Below are 22,174 nucleotides of genomic sequence, written 5' to 3'. Positions count from 1 at the left end.
GAAATACGTGGGTCCATTTCGCATAATACGAATCATTAATCCTGTCACAGTACAACTCCAGCTGCCGGCCTTCCTTGGTAGAATACATCCGGTTTTCCACGTGAGTCTGTTGAAACCGATAGAGAGGAGTACTCATACAGATCCTCCTGGACCTATCGCTCCGGGACAGTATGAGATACAGGATGTCCTGGACTCACGATGGCGGGGGGGCAAAACATACTACCTGATAGTATGGAAAGGATATCCCCTATCCGATGCTTCATGGGTGCAGAGTAAAAAGGTTTTCGCTCCGGAGCTGCTCCGAAAGTACCATAAACTATGGCCACATAAACCGAAACCGACTGGGAGAGGGGGGGGTTAGATTATATGTAAATACCATTCACTAAATGATGCTTTAACCTGTAATATTCTGTTCTAGGGGACCCCGTGGTGAGGGGGGCCCGAATGTCAGACCCAGTGTAAAAGTACCTTGGCTGAGCTGGCGACGACGCTGCGGAGAAGGCTCGGTGATGCGGCGAGGCGGATGGGCGGCGCTAGAAATGCCGACGCTCAGCTGATGACGTCTCGCCTGCGGCGCGCGTCTAAAGACGGATTTGGGCTGCCGTGCATTAGAGGAACACCTGTGATAGGCTGCCGACGCCCAGTTACTGATATTCTACATGCAACGCGCGTCTAAAGAAGATTGAGCCGAATTGACTGCTTAACCGCTTGAATTGAATTAACCGGGATACTGGGTCTGACAGACATGAGGGTGTGGCGAGGGTGGAGTGGTGACTGGTAATTGGGGCGTACACTGTGGGTGTGGTGGCGGGGCTTATTTAATACGTCGGGGTGGGAGGTTTCCCAGGGCTGACTTTCTCTTCAACTGAGCAACATAATAAAGTCTGACTCTTTGTTGAATCCTGCATCGTTCCTAATTCTTGGGATCAGTTGCCTGTAGTTAGGACGAGCTTACAACCACCTTCCTAAGGTTAGGATTAATTCCCTTCTTATCATCCATTCTCCCACAAATGGTTTCTATTTCTAAAATGTTTTCCAAGAGGTAGATAAAAGGAACTCTTAAAAAAAAAAGTTTTAGTCTAGCTTCCTAAATCCATAGCATATATTCTCTGTGAGATTATTACATTTAAGTCAGCCAGCTGTTCTTAATCTCACCGGTCGCAGTTTAAGATGTACTTCTCTAGGCAGAACAATGCAGCAATTGCTTTGATGTGCCAAAGACTAAAAATGTATCTGTTGCTCGCTGGAGACCTCAGCTGTGGGAGCCTTTTACAGTTTGCTTTCTCTCCTTGAAAGAAGTAGGGAGAACAGCTTAATTGTTTAAGTGTATAATTGCAGATTAGCTGCAGGACAATTACGACCTACTCAGTAAGATTAAGAAAAAGTCTAAATTTATCTGCTTTGAAGTATTGCTCCTCAGGTAAATGCTATAAAGAATGAACTAAAATACAAACTTACATTGACAAAAGGGTTTTTTGTTTTTGCTCAGCTTTTTCCTTATTGAATTTTTATCCTGATAAGTTGTGTAACCCCCATTAAAAAAAAACTCTTGTTATAAGAAGCTAAGTAAAACCAGGTCATTATGGCTTGCTCCACAAATCATAGTTTTTGGCCAAGATACTCCCCTCCCACTTGGAAGGTGGAGGGTTCAATCCTCGGCAGAGGCAGGTGTTTCTCTCCTAGAGCCCAAAGAAACAATGTCTGCCGTGAACTCCACATAGGCGTCAGGAAGAGCATCCGGCCAGGAAATGCTCAGCTCCATCTAGATCAGAAGCCCCAAACTTTTGGGCACCAGGGACTGGTTCTATGGAGAGAGATTTTTCCGCAGGCCAAAGGGGGGGGGTCGTGTGCTGCCTGCATCCCGTGAATGGGGCTTTGCTTGTTTGCGCAGCCCGGTTGCTGGCATGCCGAGGCCCGCTACTGGTCCACAGACCGGGGGTTGGGGACCCCTGATCTAGATGACTTCAAGCCATTACATATTAAACAAAACCAGATAAAGCCCTTCTTGCCATCAGACTAGTCTTAAATGCTCACGTACAGATAGGGCTGGACTTAGGAGAGTTCTGATTTAAAAGCAAAGAGCTGGTACTCTGTTTCAGAACCGCGAACGAAGTGATACCCAGGGCATGTGATGATGTGAGATGTTGGCTTGTCTTTCTTGGATTGAACCGTTCGATGGCTGAAATGTTCAGTAGGGAAGTTGCAGGTTACATTAAAATTACTACCAGTGAAAAAAGAAACCCAGTAAACATTTTGCATTTCTCTTCCCTCTTACTCAGTTGTCATTGGCTGGTTTGTTAATTTTTTTCTCTGGCCATGGATCCCTGGAGAGAGATGGCTGCCTAAAAACGATTCTTCTGTTAGGAATTTGAGGTCCTTAGACAGAAGTTCACATTGTATTGCGTTGTTGTAAAGTATGGGCGTCCGGCTGACTTTCAAGCGAAGAAGAATAGAATAGAATAGAATAGAATAGAATAGAATGGAATGGAATGGAATGGAATGGAATGGAATGGAATGGAATGGAATGGAATGGAATGGAATGGAATGGAAAACAGAACAAGACTAGACTAGACTAGACTAGACTAGACTAGAATAGAATAGAATAGAATAGAAAACAGAACAAGACTAGACTAGACTAGACTAGACTAGACTAGACTAGACTAGACTAGAATAGACTAGACTAGACTAGACTAGACTAGACTAGAATAGAATAGAATAGAATAGAATAGAATAGAATAGAATAGAATAGAGCTGGAAGGGACCTTAGGGGTCTTCTAGACCAGACCCCCAATTAAGTGGGGACAGGTGATTGTCCAGTCTCTTAAAGATCTCCAGTGATGGGGCACCCACGATTTCTGAGGGTAGGCTGTTCCACTGGTTCATTGTCCTCACTGTTCAAGTCCCTCAAATAAGTAACTCTGTTCTGTTAGCCCTCCTGCCCAACCCTCCATTAAATATTCATTCGTTCATTCATTCATTCATTCATTCATTCATTCATTTTATTCATTTATTTATCTGTTGTTTGTTTATTATTATCTTGATGTTAGTACTTTGTAAGTAACTCAAGGCAGTGAATATATCTACACTAGTCGCCCACTAACTCTTTGCCAGCAACAAATTTTGAATTTATAGTGTTCACAGTATGTGAGGTCTGCCTGCAAAACATGCTCCTAGATTGGAGCGAAACACAGAACAGACTGATTTATATTTGGTCAACCGGGTGCCTCACCCAACAGATAAGATATCTAATAATGTGTACATGTCTAATAATTCCTCCTCCTTCCCCACAACACAATCCTGCAAAGCGGGTTGGGCTGAGAGAGAGAATTACTGGCCCAAGGTCACCCAGCTGGCTTGCATGTCTAAGGTGGGACTAGAACTCTCTCCGTCTCCTGGTGATTGGCCCAAAGTCACCCAAATGACTTTCACGGCTAAGGTGGGATTAGAACTCAGCATCTCCTGGTGATTGGCCCCAAGTCACTTATTCAGTTTTCATGGCCAAGGCAGGACTAGAACTCGCTGTCCCCTGGTGAGTGGCCCAAAGTTACCTAGCTGGCTGTAAGGACCCACCCCACTTTGCATCTTAAGAAGACAGAACTCTTGGAATATTTCTTCCAACAGGCATCCTTTATTAAGAGAAAATGGTTGCAGGCATTCTAGACAGGACCTGGGGCCCAAGCCCTACGGTTCAAGGTTTCAAGGGATCTCCAGCAGCCCCACCCCACCCCACCATCTTTCCAGCGACAATCCCAGGCGTTACATTTCCACCCCCTTTTCCCTCACTGCCGGTGGAAGGGAGACTTCAGAGAGGAGTAGATGAAAGCTGATGGCCCCATTGTTATGTTTAGTCCTTTTGGTGCTATCCACATCCAGTCTCTTTGAAGTGTACTGAAGGAAGTGAGGGCCATAAAGCCCCTTTGTTCACCCCCCTTCCCCTTCATGTATGACAGAATCCAGAGAGGGCAGAAATGGGGTTTTCCATAGTCGATAACTAGAGATGAAATATAATTGGATTCTGACACTGGCTTTTGTGCCTAAGACGGGACTAGAACTCACACTCTCCCAGTTTCTGGACCAGCACGTTAACCACAACACCAAGGGGCTATTAAATAAAATAAGCTCATCCTCAGGGCACTGAAGAAAGTGGGGGCACACCAGAGTTCCCCCCCTTCCCAAGCTAGCACGCCCTGAATTCTTCCACTGCCACTCCTGACTTTAGTTTTCAATATTTCTTTTTGCGTTTGCATTTTTCCCTTATAACAATTTTATTTAAAAAAAGGCATTAAAAAGTGATGAAAATCTGCATTCCCCCCCCCCCCCCCGTTGCCCTGGTTATAAGTAAATAATTTGCTTAAATTGCTTGCTGAGATTTGATGTTAAAAACATAATTTTTTTAAAAGTTTACATTTAATATAGTTGCAGGGGCTCGATGGCTTGGAATAACACTGAATTTTTAATCACTTATTTCCTCTTCAGCACTTGGGGTCAGTGAAGCAATGGAAGAGCTGAAAGGTACCCTGGCTGGGCTGTGCTTAGGGCAAGGGTAGACAACCTTGGCTCTTTGATGACTTGTGGACTTCAACTCCCAGAATGCCTGAGCCAGCCACGCTGAGGAGAAAGGGAGAGGTTTCCAAGCTGAGCCATGCTGGCTCAGGAATTCTGGGAGTTGAAGTCCATGAGTCATGAGGGGGCCATAGTTCCTCCATGCTGGCTGAGGAATTCTGGGAGTTGAAGTCCACGAGTCATGAGGGGGCCGTAGTTCCTCCATGCTGGCTGAGGAATTCTGGGAGTTGAAGTCCACGAGTCATGAGGGGGCCGTAGTTCCTCCATGCTGGCTGAGGAATTCTGGGAGTTGAAGTCCACAAGTCATGAGGGGGCCGTAGTTCCTCCATGCTGGCTGAGGAATTCTGGGAGTTGAAGTCCATGAGTCGTGAGGGGGCCGTAGTTCCTCCATGCTGGCTGAAGAATTCTGGGAGCTGAAGTCCACGAGTCATGAAGCGGCCATGGTTGCCTATCCCTGGCTTAGGGCATCAGGGGGCCTTAATCGCCCCCCCTCTTTCCTCCCGATACGTGGCTGAAACACAGACCCCCCGTTTCATAATACTGCTTTTTTTGGCATTTCCCTTATTTTAATCTGACCATTTTGCTAACATACAAACCCTTGAGCGCTTTCAAAGTGAAAAGCTGTGAGGTTCAGGAGCACTTGATGCTTGGTCTCACCAGCTCAGTGCTTCTCAACCTTGGCAACTTGAAGACGTGTGGACTTCAACTCCCAGAATTCCCCAGCAAGCACGAAATGGGAAACACTGTTTTAGAACGTCTTGCTTGGGTAGCCCCAAGACTGGAGACATGGTCCAAACTGGGGGGAAGATTGCCATCCACATTGCTTCTCTGTGTTCTGGCATTCTTCCACCCAAGGAGTCAGATGAAAAGATTTGAAGGAAATCCTCCTGGTTTTTAAAGGTAGGATGATCAGCCATCTGAAGTGGTAAGGGGAGATAGGTCCCACCTTGCGGTATTCAGGCTAATTTCTCGACTAGGTAGAATCTGTTTCCTAAGAACGAATGATCTTGCCCACAACACTTGGCATTTATAAAGCTGAGTTTCTAAACCCTTCTCATCTATGCTGTTAAAGCTAGAAGCATTTGAGTAAAAAGGAAAGGAAACTCTTTGATTGGAACTGCTCCAGCATCTGCATCATGCATAATTTCTGTGACACAGTTTACCCTGTTTCTATTTGCTCTTTATTATCAACCCTGACTGCTCTTTAGAAGGCCAGATCCTGAAGTTGAAACTCAAGTACTTTGGCCGCCTAATGAGAAGGAAGGACTCACTGGAGAAGGGCCTAATGCTGGGAAAGATGGAGGGCAAGAGAAGAAGGGGACAACAGAGAATGAGGTGGCTGGATGGAGTCTCTGAAAGCAGTAGGCATGAGCTTCACAGGACTCCAGAAGATGGTAGAGGACAGGAAGGCCTGGAGGAATGTTGTCCATGGGGTCGTGATGGGTTGGACATGACTTCGCAACTAACAACGACAAATTTGCAATCAAATCCTTTTTATTCTTCCAAAAGCCTAACTTTCCTTTTTGGTAAAGAGGTTATTGCTTTGCTACTGTTGAAGGAGTTTCTTATTTTGTTCTGGATTCTTGTAAATATTGCTGACCCCAAATGCAAGTGCTGCTGTAAGTTTTTCAATACAGGTAATCCTCGACTTACAACAGTTCATTTAGTGACCGTTCAAAGTTATAGCGGCACTGAAAAAACTGACTTATGACTGTTTTTCACACCTACGAATGTTGCAGCATCTCCAAAATTAACATGTTTGGCAACTGACTCACATTTATGATGGTTGCAGTATGTCCCAGGGTCACGTGATCCCCTTTTGCGACCTTCTGACAAGCAAAGTCAAGGGGGAAACTGGATTCACTTAAGAACCGTGTTGCTCATCTAACAATTGCAGTGATTCACTTATCAACCTGTGGCAAGGAAGGTCGTAAAACGGGGCAAAACTCACTTAACAAATGTGTCACTTAGCAACATCACTTTGGGGCTCAATTGTGGTCATAATTCGAGGACTACCTGTACAGTGACAACCACCCCCATCATATTCCTGGTAACTGGAAATATGACTATAAACTTTGAATTTGAATATATAAAGTTAGAAGGGACCTTGGAGGTCATCTAGTCCAACTCCCTGCTCAGGCAGGAAACCCTATACCATTTCGGACAAATGGCTGTCCAGTCTCTTCTTAAAAACTTCCAGTGTTGGAGCATTCACCGCTTCTGGAGGCAGGTTGTTCCACTGGTTAATTGTTCTCACTGTCAGGAAGTTTCTCCTTAGTTCTAGGTTGCTTCTCTCCTTGATTAGTTTCCATCCGTTGCTTCTTGTCCTGCCTTCAGGCGCTTTGGAGAATAGCTTGACTCCCTCTTCTTTGTGGCAGCCCCTGAGATATTGGAACACTGCTATCATGTCCCCCCTCGTCCTTCTCTTCGTTAAACTAGACATACCCAATTCCAGCAACCGTTCCTTATATGCTTTAGCCTCCAGTCCCCTAATCATCTTTGTTGCTCTTCTCTTCACTCTTTCTAGAGTCTCAGCATCTTTTTTACATCGTGGTGACCAAAACTGGATGCAGTATTCCAAGTGTGGCCTTACCAAGGCCTTGTAAAGTGGTATTAACACTTCACGTGATCTTGATTCTATCCCTCTGTTAATGCAGCCTTAGGACTGTGTTGGCCTTTTTGGCAGCTGCAACTTTTTCATCCCTGGATAGTAATCTCATGTTTTGTTCTGTTTTGGTTTTGTTTTTTTTTTTTCTGATGAAGCATTTCCAGGGATTTTTGAAGGATCTGAAGAAGAACTGGGGGCTCTGCAGTCCTTCTGTGCCAGCAGGATTAGCCATCTTCATCGTCAGAGGATGTCAGAGCCACTGAGAAGAAACAGCCCTAAGAAACAGAGGCCTAGCATAGTTTCAGAGAGGCAGCTGACGGGAGGTGACGACTGTGCGGTCCCTTCTGAGCTGGTCAAGAGGCTTCATCTGAAAAGTCTCAAGGAGATGATGAAACAGGTGCTGAAACCAGGACCTTTTTCCAAACGATTAAAGGGGGGAGGGAAAGCCAAGTGCTCCTTGTTGTTATTCACGGGTAGTCCTTGACTTATAACCATTTGTTTAATGACCGAACTTAAAAGTGACTCGTGATTGTTTTTCACACTTACGACCGTTGCAGCATCCCCACGGTCACATGATCAAAATTCAGACACTTGGCAACTGGCATGTATTTATGACAGTTGCGGTGTCCCAAGGTCACGCGATCCCCTTTTGCGATCTTCTGACGACCAAAGTCAACAAGGAAGCCAAGTTCATTGAACAACTGTCATAAAAGGGGACAAAACCCACGGAACAACGGTCTCGGTTAGCAACAGACATTTTGGGCTCGATTGTGGCCGTACGTCAAGGACTACCTGTATAAAAATTTGGCTGGCCCTAGTGGACTCCAGTCTCTGTATAATAATTCTGACAGGAGAATGTCCTCTTCTGAAATTTAGCATGGGAGTCATATTAATCTTATAATATAAAGAAAAAAAATAATATTTTCTCCCTGCAAGATTCTGTGCTATTTTGCAACAGAAGATTAGCCTCGGTATGGCAGGAGATTTCTTCAGATGCTGATTTTTCAAAAAGGAACGTTTGTTGTGCGTGCATGTTTCATCTAATAAGAAGTAGGCTCTTTTGTCAGTCAAATTATTTTTGTTAGCGGTGACATGATTTTGCAAAGTATAGTTAGGTTCTCACATACAGTTAAGAATCTCCAAGTGTTTCTGTTGTTAGTTTTAACTGAAACCATCATTATAATGAGGATTTGTTCTACATTTTTGCTTGCAGAAGGAAGACATTTTACTAATGAGGAAGCTGAGGTTGAGAAAGGGCAGTTGGTCTTGAAAAGAAAGTAAAAAAAAAATAGTCTCATCATAATTTTCTAAGTCCTGCTAATTAACCCTGAGAAGAAATGCTTATGCCTAGTTATAGGTGATGGAAAGTCCTTAGAAGGTGGCTTATCTTTCTTCCCAGTGGCTGCTTGTTCACAGCTATGGGATAGAATCAATGAGATGAGTAATATGCACTCTCCCCTTCTCTCAATCTAAAATGATTTAAGCACTATAGCTATAATGTGATGCTCTTCCGATGTAATGCGATACATGTTTGTTCAGAAGTAAATCTTATTACATTTAATGACGCTTGCTCCTGGTCAGTGCAACCTTAATCAAGCTGGCTGCTGGAGTTCTTTACCTGATTTTCTCTTTTTAAGAAGCTGAGTTTTAAAATACCTATTGACAGAAGGAAGGAGTTGCAGTATGATGATTCCAAAAGATACGGCTAAGTAAATTGATGACATTGCTGCTAGAGAAGCTATTGCAAGGGAGAAATAAAGGCAATCTCCTGGGGGAAAAATAATAATTAGGTTTTTTTTTTATTTAGCTCATTTTGGAAAAAAGCTTATCAGGTTATAAAAGGCTGCCTTGGTCCCCTGCATGCTTTCTTCTGAGATGTTAGCCATGCTCTTGTTTTTAAGGAAGACGGTGTGGTGGAATGTAGTCTGGAGTCCCAGGAGGGAGGGGCTGCCCCCCCCAGAGGGCAAAGGGGCAGCGGAGCTTGGAATGTTTGGTAGGCAGAAAGAGGGCTAAGTCAATCCTTCCCCAGCAATTCACAGAATATATCTATAGTTATGCAGATAGCTGCTTTAGTCCGGCAAGATTCTGTCTGTAGGCAAACGACGGTAAAGAAAAAAACCCTCAGAAGTAACCTGACATGCCATTTTGGGGTTTTGGAGGCCTGACAAATATCTTTTAAATTCTGTCTCCCTTTAAGATAGCAGAAACTAAAATGCACCAACCTTCACAATGCCCCTTTTGCATGAAGAAAAGAGCAGAGTTTGCAGAAGTTGAATTTCTCCGTCGAAAGAAAACTATATTAGACAATGTTTTGCTTCAAGAGAAACTGGAAGACTATATGTACACCAAAGTAAGCAAAAACCAGAATATATCTACAAAAGCAGATGTATGGTATTGTATTGTATTACACTGTGCTGTGTTGTGCTATGACAGTGATGGCGAACCTTTTAGAGACTGAGTGCCCAAACTGCAACCCCAAACCCACTTACGTATCGCCAGGTGCCGGGTGGCCGTGGCCCGCCGGGTGGCCGTGGCCAGCTGGGTGTGGCTACGGTGGTCATGGCAGATGGATGGACATGGCCAGCTCAATGTTGCTTCTGGGGAGGGACGCCTGTGGGGGCCGGGCAGGATTGGGGGAGATCCAGGGCGTCTCTGGCAGGTGGAGCAGTGGGCAGGAAGCTTGTCCTGTGGGGTGAGGCAAGGCGAGGCAGGGCGGGGGTGCTATTGTCACAGGACAAGGTGAGACAGGGGCCGGGGCAGCTGCTGCCTGACACCATCGGCCCCCGCACACAGAGGCCAGCGAGCGCATGGGTGCTGGGATGCATCCGGCCACGTGGGACCTCAGCGAATTAGTGGGCGACTGGTTGAAGAGGATGGTTGTCATCTCCAGGGCATGGCGTGCATCCCAACAGAGAGGGCTCTGAGTGCCGCCTCTGGCACGCATGCCATTCGTTCGCCACCACTGCCTTGGGCCAATCGTCAGGAGACGAGTTCTAGTCCTGCCTTAGGCACGAAAGCCAGCTGGGTGACTTGGGCTAATCACTCTCAGCCCAACCCACTCAGGACTGTTTTTGTAGGGAACATAGGAAGAGGGAAGAATATTATGTATGTTCTCCCCCAGGAATTATTTATACAGGTAACAAAGGTGGTACAAAAATCAAAGAAATAAACTAATTTGTTAACAGTGGTAATGACAGATAGTCTGAATTGGAGGTCTCTCACCCTTCTTTTTTCCTTCTTTCAGGATTCTCTCACACTCATCGGAGAAATACATGAAAGTCTTCCTAAGCTTTCCGAAGATCCTAGCATTATATGGCAGGAACTGAATAAAAGAGGTTGGTAAGAATAGATTTTGCTGGTGGGGATATCGGAGCAAACAAACAAAGCAAGAGACGGAATCTCTATAGGTTGAGCAACGACAGTATTGAGAATAATGACAATTTGGATTCCAGAGTCAATTTTTGCCTTCTGTCCCGGGGTGAGAAGAGCTGTATGTGATTGTTGAACTAAATAATGTAATTTTCAAATAGCAGAAAATGTTGTTTTTTTCCTTACTGTGGGGACAAGTCATAAATATCAAGGGTTTTTTTTTTTTTTTAGTAAGAATCTTTTTGGGATTTGAACATGAGCTTGCAAAGAAACTGCATTAGTAGTAAAATGGATAATATATATTTTATGGTACTGAAAACCATGTCAAATCTGAAGCGAAGTTGGGCCATCACACTGAGGATTTCAAGGAAGAAGCTGCAATGTTGCTTTAGAAATGGATATTTAAAAATATACTTGTGGATCCTGAAGCAGAAAAGAGAATAAAATGCCTGATGCACCCCAGCTGAGATGCCAGAGCTCTTCTGAAGGACTTTGGTGAAATAGATTATACGGTGCAGCTTTACCGTGATGATTGTTTGAAAATTTGAAGTACCAGATTTGTTCCATTACGAAGAAAGAGATGAAAGCTGAACTTTAAGCCTTAAAATAGGCATATCTTCAGTAAACAAAACCAGGCAGACTTCTAAAAGTTCTCTGAGGAAACTCACCCACCTATGTGACACATGGCCCCATTCTTTCTGCAGCCCTCATCCTTTCATCCACATGAGGCTTAAGGGTGTCCTTTGGCCCCACGAAAGTGCTCGTCCTTTGGGTGACTGCAGTCACCGCTGGGCTCGTTTCTTGCCCTGCTTGGAACTTTTGGGATTTGGTCTTCAGTCTAGCACAGTGTTTCCCAAACTTGACAATTTTAAGGCATGTGGACTTCAACTCCCAGAATTCCACAGTCAGCGTTGCTGGCTGTGGAATTCTGGGAGTTGAAGTCCACATGCCTTAAAATTGTCAAGTTTGGGAAACACTGGTCTAGCAAATTCTGGTCTTCAGAGTCCCAGTTTAAATTATGAATCTCGGAAGGCTCAAAGCTCTAATCAGGGCTCCACCCCTATTATGGGATAGGAGAGAAGGGCCATTGGGCTTTCTGAAAGGATCAAGTCTCAACCCATGCCATCTCCGTCGATAAAGGACTGGGGGACAGGTGATGAAGTGATGAGACCCAGGAAGTTGAGGATGACCAGAGAAGACCTTGTTATTTAAATGTTAGCCTGGTTCATGGAATTTATGCCAGGGCACTTTCTTTTCATTTTTTTTTGCTGCAATGCAATTCAATGCAAATTTATTATATGTATTAGAATAGGGTAGGGTAGTGTAGGGTAGGGTAGGGTATAGAGTAGAATAGAGTAGAGTAGGGTAGAGTAGAGTAGAGTAGAGTACAGTAGAGCTGGAAGGAACCTTGGAGGTCTTCTAGTCCAGCCCCCTGCTCAAGCAGGAGAACCTATACCATCTGAGACAAGTGATTGTTTAGTCTCTTCTTAAAAATCTCCAATGATGAAGCACCCACAATTTCTGGAGGCAAGCTGTCCACTGGTTAATTGTCCTCATTGTCAGGAAGTTTCTCCTTAACTCCAGGTTGCTTTTCTCTTTGATCAGTTTCCAACCATTGTTTCTGGTCCTGCCCTCTGGTGCTTTGGTGAATAACATGACCCCCTCTTCTTTGTGGCAGCCCCTCAGATACTGGAACACTTCTATCATGTCTCCCCTATTTCTTCCTTTCTTTAGAGTAGCCAAACCCAAATCCTGCTGCCGTTCTTCGTATGTTTTGGTCTCCAGGCCTTTGATCATCTTAATTGCTCTTCTCTGAACTTTTTCCAAAGTCTCAACATCTTTTTTGTTATATGATGACCAAAATTGGGTGCAGTATTCCAGGTATGGTCTTACTAGGGTTTTATAAAGCGGTACTAATAACTTCGCGTGATCTTGATTCTATGCTTCTGTTTACACAACCCAGGATTGTATTAGCTTTTTTGGTTGCTGCTGCACATTGCTGGCTCATAGTCAAGTGATCGTCCACTAGGACTCCAAGGTCCCTCTCACAGTTGCTGTTTTTAAGCCAGGTCTCGCCCAATCTGTACTTGTACCTTTGATTTTTCCTGCCTAAATGTAAAACTTGGCTTTTCTCCACACTGAAACTCATTTTGTTGGATAGGGCCCTTTGTTCAAGTTTGTCAAGATCTTTTTGGATCCTGAGTTTGTCTTCTGGGGTGTTGGCTACTCCTGTCAGCTTGGTGTCATCTGCAAATCTGATGAGTTCCCTTTCAATTCCCTTCAAATATATTGAAGACTCCTGGGCCTAAGACCGAACCTTATGGTACTCCACTGTTTACTTCTCTCCATGTGGATGTAGTGCCATTGAGGACTATTCGTTGAGTATGGTTTGTCAGCCAGCTACAGATCCATGTTCTCTATTCCACCTTTTTCTACCTTACCAAGGAGTAGGTGGTGGTCTGTTTTATCAAGTGCCTTACTGAAATCTAAGTATACTACATCCACAGCATTTCGCTGGTCTACTAGTTTAGCCGCTTTATCGAAGAATGAAATAAGATTGCTTTGGCATTAAACAGTGACGTGTGACTTGAGAACTTCACAATCATCTCCATGAAAAAAGTAGTATTTGATAGGATTTTTGCAGTGAGACTTTTTGGGAAACCAAGGTGGCCTTGGGTGGTCCAGTTGGGCCTTCCTTGGCTAGATGGAGAAATTGCTTGAATCAGGATGAGGAAGTTTGAAAGAGGGTCTCATATAAGCAGCCACTGCTTATTGTGGGGTTGCTTGTCCTGTAATACCCAACTGAAACCTGCTTTCTTTCACAGGACATAGGTCAGAGGTCCCCAATACTGGGCTGTGGGCTATTTGCAACTGAGCCTTGGGGGCAGTGGGCCCGCGCACATGCAGCCTGACTCACCAGCGGCGGGCGCCTGTGCTTGCAACCCCACTCGCATCTGCCACTCATGCAAATGAAGTGTGTGGGTGGATCGCACGTGGGCCTGCCCCTTGCACAAAACCATCCCCTCTTCCTTCCTCCCCCCCCCCCCGCACTAGGCCACCAACCTGGAAAAGTTGGGGAACACTGATATAGGTGGTCCTCGACTGAACGACCACAATTTGAGTCCCAAATTTATCTTGCTAAGGAAGACAGTTGTTAAGTGCATTTTTGCCCCATTTTATGACATTTTCTGGCCTTGGCTGTTAAGCAAATCACTGCAGTTGTTAAGTTAGTAATGCTGTTAAGTGAATCTGGCTTCCCCATTGACCGCTTGTCAGATCGCAAAAGGGGATCACCTGATCCCGGGACATGGTAGCCGTCATAAATACAAGCCAGTTGCCGAGCGTCTGAATTTTGATCACAAGGATCATGGGGATGCTGCAACGGTCGTAAGCGTGGAAAACGGTCATAAGTCCCTTTTTTCAGGGCCGTTTGAACAGTCACTAAATGAACTGTCGTAAGCCGAGGACTGACTATACCAGTGGTGGGGAACCTATGGCACGCGTGCCAGAGGCAGCACTCAGAGCCCTCTCTGTGGGCACGCGCGCCATGCCCTGGAGATGGCAACCATCCTCTTCAACCAGCCGCCCGCTAACTCGCCGAGGTCCCACCATAGCCACACCCAGTGGGCCACAGCCACCCAGCGATACGTAAGTGGGTTTTGGGTTGCAGTTTGGCCACTCGGTCTCTAAATCAGCGGTTCTCACCCTGTGGGTCGGGACCCCATTTGGGGTCGAACGACCATTTCACGGGGGTCGCCAAACAACGCAGTCCGCCATTTTTTTTCCCCTTTTCCTTAGCTGTGCTACTCCCTTTTATTCTATTGGCTTTTGAAAGCAAATAGAATAGACTCTCTTGAATAGAGTCTAATTCTATTGGCTTTCAAAAGCCAATAGGAATTGTCCAGGCTGTCTCTGCCCTGCTGAGCCTGCCAAAAGTCCCATTCTGCAAACGGTGCTGCACCAGTTGAGTAGTCCTTGACTTACGACCGGTTGAGTAGTCCTCGACTTACGACCGGTTGGGGGGTCGCGGCATTAAAAAAGATTGAGAACCACTGCTCTAAAAGGTTCGCCATCACTGGCCTGTACTTTGTGTAAAGTTCCTGTGGAAGTCTATGCTTTATCAAAAGCTCTCAATGATACGTTCCTTCCAAGGAGTAGCAGCCTACTCTCCCATTTACAGTCCTTGGTCTCTGCGGGAGAAGGTTAAACAAAGATGGCGGGCATATTCCGGAGGGGAATTGCCTGGGATCCTTTTGCCCCACCCCTTTCCCAAGAGATGGTCCACCAAAGAGGTTCATTAAACAACTCGGAAAGAAAGTTCACCGCTCCTTTGATTTATTCCATAATAAAGTTATATTGTTTTGTTCCTGCATAGTTCCTGGATGACCCCATAAGTACATTTTTCAAAACCTCCCCGTAGCAATCAAGCAGGGGCTTTTAAGGCTAGTCCATGATTTCCTCTTGGTGCCATTCTTAAGAACCATGCTCTGCTCTCATCGAGCTCTTTCAGTTCCTTCAGCAGTTTTTTTTTCACTTTCTTTTTTTCCTCCCCCCCCTCCCCAAACTGGAAGCTTCCCTCCCCTCTCTGGAAGAAAAGGTGTAAAATATTCTCACAGTTTCACAACTTATTGAAAAATGTGCATTACATTGGCGAATGGCGATTGCGAGCAAGCTATATACTTTAGCAGGATGGTTGCAGGCTTATATATGCATGCTACCTACTTGAAAACATAACGAAAAACAGATAGTTATTTTCATGGTATGTTCCACATTCTGGTTAAAAAGGATTACTTTAATAGGCTACCTATCAGATTATTGTCCTTAGTATGGGAGTCAGTAAGCCATGAAAATAGAAACATGCTATTATAAATAAGCTCAGTTAAAAGGAACTGTAAACGTGGGTAGGCAAGAAAAGACGAATATAAAAAAAAATAATGGATTAATCATAAGGGCTTCAGTTGATTACATTTGCATGTGAATATGAGCCCTGACCTCTCTTGGGCATTCTCTCCACTGCCATGAATGCAAGGCCATTTCTCTGTCAAGGTTATGTCTCCCTTGCATATTATTTTTAAGTTCTTGTATTAAAAAATAGCGTTTTTTTAAAAAATCAGTCCCACTTAACTGAGGGCTGAAAGGTTTTACATGTCATCATCTAACTAATTATAGGCTCAATGGGGGTATCCATCCACCAGATGAGGTCTTAAGATCTGCCATACTGATTCCCTTGCTATACCAAAATAGCCAAAGGTCTGGATGTCTGTCTCTATTATCTATCTATCTATCTATCTATCTATCTATCTATCTATCTATCTATCTATCTATCTATCTATCTATCTATCTATCTATCTAGCTATCTATCTAGCTATCTATGTCTGTCTGTCTGCCTGCCTGCCTAGCTATCTAGCTATATCTATGTCTGTCTGTCTATTTTTCTGTCTGTCTGTCTATAGCTATCTAGCTATATCTATGTCTGTCTGTCTGTCTTTCTGTCTGTCTGTCTATAGTATCTAGCTATCTAACTATTTATATCTATATCTGTCTGTCTAGCTATATCTGTCTGGCTATCTAGCTATTTATATCTATGTCTATCTAGCTATCTATGTCTGTCTGTCTGTCTGTCTATCTATCTATCTATCTATCTATCTATCTATCTATCTATCTATCTTCTTAGCTATATGTCTGTCTGTCTATCTTATCTTCAATCTATCTCCATATCCTTTTGATTTTTTTTTTTACCTTTGGATGGCAGATTCTGATGGCCCCTTAATACTTGGCTTTGTACTTCTGTTTCAGAAATGATTTTCGTTTCATGCCGTATTTATAAATATATTGACCGTTTGAAATAAGGGCCCCAAGTCCCTTTGTATTTATCAGTATTGTTACCTTTTTCTTTGTATTCAGCCATCGGATGTCAAAAAGAAGCTTATTAATGCTCCTCTTGAGGCTCTTCTTCTGCTCAGCTCAGGTGCCATTATTACAATCATGGTGTCAGAATCCAATTATATTTCATCTTTAATTATCAAATATAGAAACTCCCAATTCTGCCTTCTCTGGATTCTGCCATAAGAGGGAGAGAAGGGGGAGAACAAAGGGGCTTTATGGCCCTCACTTCCTTCAGTAGACTTCAAAGAGCTGAATGCTGAATGTGTGTTTATTGTAACCTCAAAGCGTTAGCATACCAAAGAAGGGTATTTGCCTTTCATGTAGTTATCTGAAGTCTCCATCCAGACGGAAGAAAGAAGAAAGGGGGTGGAATTGTGATACTTGACACTATCACTGGAAGGGGGGTTGATTGGGTGGGACTACTGGGGAACCCCTTAAAACCTTGAATGGGAGAGCTTGAACCCCAAGTCCTGTCTAGCATGCCTGCAACCATTTTCTCTTAATAAAGGATTCCTGTTGGAAGAATTATTCCAAGAGTTCTGTCTTCATAGACATGGACTTTACACTAGATTTCTACTACAGGTTGAGTTCTCTGACTCTTTTTCCATAATTATTACAAATGTAGGGAAACAAAGCAAAACAAAAAATAGAAAGGTACAAAGAAGAGTACAAATGTCATTCTCTTACTATGTAGAGGCACATCCCCACCCCAGTATGATGGAAGAATAACTGTTTTTCACCCTGTAGTACATTTTTCCCTAAGAGAGATGTCTTGCCTCACCTTTATTTTACCACCTGGAGTGAAATCTGTAACTGGCACCTATGAATGAAGTTGTTCCTATTGTTTTAGAAGTGAATTCCCAATCAGCTGAACTGAAACTTGCATGAGAAAGCATTCGTGGTGGGTATTTTATGGGATCGAAACCCCACCGCCTTTGATCAGGCTGCCTTCTCCTGTTTTGAAAAATTAGGATTTTCTTTGAAGTTGTTACATCAGAGGATTTATATGGATTTCAGAGTTGTGCTGCCCTTTTTTTCAGCAGCTCAGATTTAAGCTCTTTGACACCAGTGGAAAATCTGGATAAAAGAAAAGAGGTTACTTGAAAAGCAGCTTTTCCAGAGTAACCCTATCACAAACAATAGGGCGATGCTTTTGTGAGTTTGTTTGAATATTGCTTCCTGCAGATTGTGCTAGTAAAGGTAGCTTTACAGTCCAATCACGGTATGTTTCCTTAAAGATTGAAAAAGTAGGAAAAATCTCAATTAATGATTCAATCTCTCTTAGGAAAGCAATATGCTATATCATTCAATCAATAATGTCCACGCTATCTTCTAAGTTCTTGTCTTCAAGCTTTCTCATCAATGCAGAAATGTAGTCTTTGCTTTGAGTTTCGTTCCCTCTTGTTAAACAAGTCTTGACGTGATTCGGTGCCCGCTGTTCTCATAGTCCTTCTGATACTCCTCGTGAGCTTTCTGTAGTCTTTTGCTCCTCAGCTTCCATTTATGAAAGCAGTAGGTTGCCAGGGACACTGAGACCAGGCAGAAGAGGAGGATCAGCACCACGAGCAATGCCACGGCTGACGAAAGAGATTCCTCGGTCCTTTGAGCCTCAGCTTCTTGCGTGGCATTCAGCAAGCTTTCACGCACCTTGCCAGTTAGAAAAGTGGGAACCGAAGTGTCTCTAAACTTGGGCCTCATTGGAATGTTTAGATGACTAACTTTTTAGACATGAGATGCTTTCAAAGGAAATCTGAAGAAGACACCGCTTGCTTTCTAGTTGGTCTCCATGAAGTTAAAATTAACACACGTAACTTCATGACCCATTTAACAACCGGCAGTGAAAGACATATCTTTCCAAGCTCCGTGCTCTGAACATCAATGGAAGACCGATGACTCCTTTATTTTCCAATTCTTTTATCTTTCCGTGTGTGGTTAATCAGGGCAATTGACGAATGTCATGATAGGAAGAGATCACCCACGGAGCAAAGAAAGCCATCACAACAACAATAGACTCCTTATGGGTTCCTTTCCCTCACAGTTGGGCAATCAACACTCGTTGCAGAAGCTTTGCAAAGACCCCTTGCCGATGCAAAGAAATCCAGTAATGTTGTTTTCATTCCTATCTTGGGCCAGTGTATGCTGTATTCACTGGCTTGCCTTTTCTCTTCTAGATGGTAACCGCCTTTTCATCCCAGGTGTCACCGTGTGGAGGGTAGCAATTATCCAGGTAGTTCGTGAATCTGGAAAAGTGATCTGGATAAAACAAGAATAGCAAACAGGTCAGTCTATGATAAAGAACAAAGCAGCTGCTTATCTGGCTAACTCGGCATGTACTTGTTCTTGCTGTACCGTTTCAATTCGAAAGAGATTGGAAGGCTTCCTCTGAACACAAACGTCAGCCCCTGAAACGAATGTGCCATTCCTTAAAAATTATTTTTTGCGAGGGGAACGTTTCAGTTGACTGGGGTGAGGTTTATGGTTATCAATCCAATATTGGCTTTGAAAGGACAAAGTTTTAGATGTCCAAAACAAGGGACAGCCTGCAGCAGCTCTGCAGCTCTCTTGTGTGTTGTTTCACCAGACTGTGTTGTTTCTCTGGGCCATGTATGTATGCGTTTGTGGGTATATGCATCATTTATTTTATTCATATTTTTTGTTACGTTTATGCAGTATATATTGGAGATGGTTACCCTTTGAGAGCTGTATGGAATGAAATCTCAATGTACGCTGATTAGCGTACATTAAAAGTAACAAGTTATCATTCTATTCTATTCTACTCTACTCTACTCCTATTCCTATTCCTATTCCTATATTCTATTCTAATTCTATTCTGTTCTATTTCTGTTCTATATTCTATTATATTCTATTTCTGTTCTATATTCTATTCTATTCTATTCTATTCTATTCTATTCTATTCTACATTCAATTCTCTATTCTATTCTGCATTCTATCCTATCCTATCCTATCCTATCCTATCCTATCCTATCCTATCCTATTCTCAATTAAAAATCCTCTTTGAGGAAAATGGGTGGTTCAGAAATGTGAGATATGAATGAATGAGTGTGTGTGTGAGTGAGTGAATGTGTGAGTGAGTGAGTGAGTGAGTGAATGAATGATGAATGAATGAATGAATGAATGAATGAATGAATGAATGAATGAATGTTGTATTTGAGGGGTGCTTGGTGCTCTCTGAGTTTGGTTGCATTCTTGCATATATTTCATTACCAGTCTAGGTAACACCATCAGTGCTGAAAGGGAGGGGAATTTGCAGAGTGGAGGAGGAGAGAAGGAGAAGAACTGTGGGGTCCTTGCTGCTCTCTGAGCGTGGTTGCTTTCTTGTAGATGCTTCATTACCAAACTAGATAACGTCATCAGTGCTAGGCTTGACCAGTTTGGTTAATGAAACATCTGCAAGCAAAGACATCGTTTCAACTCTGAGCTACAAATATTCTCTTCTATTGATATTGTCCCAGGGATTATTATTTCTAAGGAGATCCTCTTATAGTTCAAACTTGTAGGCATCATAGAAGACATCATAACATCATCTCCTACTGCTTAGTCCTCCTCCTTCTAGGATACCGATCCTGGAGTTTGATTCACACAATGGTGCTATGCTTGATTTTAACTGAACATGATGTTTGAGCTAATTCAGCTTAGTATACCATTATGGCTTGGTTTGACAAATTGTGAGGCCTCTTTTATAGCAGAAAGCAGGTGCTGCTTAGGACTCTCTTCCAAATAGATACAATAGCCCAAAAAAAGGTTGGGAACTTTTCTTTTGTCTGAACCCAAACTTGCGTTTGTTTATCCCTTCAGTGTAGACGACGAATCAGGAAACCAGAAGCTCCAATTGCTACATGTTGTCTCTCTTTGTAGAACCCCAAGCCTCTGCACACCGTCTTAGTTAATTTTAATTTTTAATGCGGGAGAGCGGGGAAAACTATTAGATACACCAGTAATCATATTAGCTTTAATCAACGTACTGTTAACTAGAATTAGGTTGAAAGTAGCTTTAGATTTAATTTTAACCCAGTTGTGACGCTTGGCATGAAAAAGGTTGCATATCATGGACCTGTTGGCAGAATTGCTTTGACGCGCAAAGGCCTTTGTGTGAACACAAAATCGCCCATTACTAGATTTTACTTCTAAAGCTCCGTAATTGCTTTGCAGCTTTACGAAGCTGTTGAAACAACTAATTAGAAGGATTTGCAATACTTAATTCTTTGTGCTCATGGCACCAGATACTGTATCAAAGCCGTTGCTTCATTCTCAAGGTTTATCTGGTAGCTGTGACGTTGATGTCTGTGCTATGTGTGCTATTTCTTTCCATTAAAATGCCCCTTCATTGCATTTTTCCAATGGAGCGACATGATAATGCCCTGACTTACCTTCTTTTCTGACTCCCATTTGCCCAAATCTCCCTGCTTATTCTGCTAATTAATTTCCCATTTGCCTACATGCCTGTTTTTATAATGCACACAGTAACCCCCAGATGGGTTACAAAGCTGCTAATTTTTAAGAATAAATTGAGGGAGAGGGGAAGAACATCAAAACAAGAAAAAAAAAGCAACAATGTGATTTAATACAATCTCCTTCCCTCCCCTTTTCATTGTTTTTTTAAAATAAATAGAAGAGGAAAATATAAAACATAGTATCAGATTTGGAAAATGCTCGGAAGAAGAAGAAGAATAGCATAGAACGGGAGAAGCATCAGGGTCAAAGTCTGCAGAAAAGAGCCACAAAGATGGTGGAGGCTAAATCAAAGAATGAATGGTTGAAGGAACTAGGTATCTGGTTTTTGATCCACATTTGACTGGCAGGTAAAAAAATAATCAAAAACCAGAACTGGAAAGAAATAAAGTTATAACGAGTAGCCAGCATGGGTTTATTAAAAAGAGATCATGCCAAACCAATCTTATTTCATTCTTTGACAGAGTGACTAAATTAGACCAGTGAAATGCTATGGACATAGTATACTTAGACTTCAGCAAGGCATTTGACAAAGTAGACCACAACCTACTTCTTGGTAAAATAGAAAAATGTGGGATAGACAGCAACACCGCCAGTTGGATTTATAACTGACTAACAAACCATACTCAGCGAGTAGTCCTTACTTGTACTACATTTACATGGGAGGAAGGAAGCAGTGGGTACCACAAGCTTCGGTCTTAAACCCAGTTCTTTTCTATATCTTCATAAATGACTTAGATGAGGGACTACAAGGGGAACTCATCAAATTTGCAAATGACACTAAGCTAGCAGGAATGGCTAACACCCCAGAAAACAAGTTCAGGATCCAAAAAGATCTTGACAGACTTGAACAAAGGGCCCTATTCAACAACATGATATTTAATGGAGAAAAGCAAAGTTCTACAACTAGGCAGGAAAAATCAAAGGTACAAGTACAGATTAGGTGAAATAAAGCCTTAGTAAGGCCACACCTGGAATACTGCATCCAGTTTTGGTCACCACTTTACAAAAATGATGTTGAGACTTTGGAAAAAGTGCAGTGAAGAGCACCTGAAATGATTAAGAGCCTGGAGACAAAAACATGAAGAATGTTCACAGGAACTGGGTATGGCAAGTCTAGAGAAAAGATTATAGCTGTATTCCAGTATTTGAGGGGCTGCCACAAAGAGGAGGAGGCCAACTTATTTTCCAAAGCACCAGGAGGCAAGACAAGAAACAACAGGTGGAAAATAATCAAGGAGAGAAGCAACCTGGAATTAAGAAGAAACTTCCTAACAG

The 22,174-nt window shown here is 43.1% G+C and overlaps 1 protein-coding gene across 1 annotated transcript in view; it reads left to right on the top strand.

Annotated features, from left to right (window-relative positions):
- CUNH8orf48 (chromosome unknown C8orf48 homolog) overlaps positions 1-22,174 on the top strand; it is a 66,678-nt gene that overhangs the window by 9,725 nt on the left and 34,779 nt on the right. The window contains exons 2-4 of the mRNA XM_039356902.1: positions 7,327-7,568; positions 9,369-9,521; positions 10,416-10,506. Of these exons, the coding sequence (XP_039212836.1) occupies positions 7,419-7,568; positions 9,369-9,521; positions 10,416-10,506 (394 nt within the window). The 5' untranslated portion in view covers positions 7,327-7,418. The remainder of the gene's footprint in view (positions 1-7,326; positions 7,569-9,368; positions 9,522-10,415; positions 10,507-22,174) is intronic.

This window comes from Crotalus tigris, unplaced genomic scaffold (assembly GCF_016545835.1).
Source record: "Crotalus tigris isolate CLP2741 ecotype Arizona unplaced genomic scaffold, ASM1654583v1 scf7180000018837.239925, whole genome shotgun sequence".
Classification (NCBI taxonomy): Eukaryota; Metazoa; Chordata; class Lepidosauria; order Squamata; family Viperidae; genus Crotalus; species Crotalus tigris.
The sequence above is the reverse complement of the archived record's forward strand: the minus strand, read 5'-3'. Positions and strand labels throughout refer to the sequence as shown.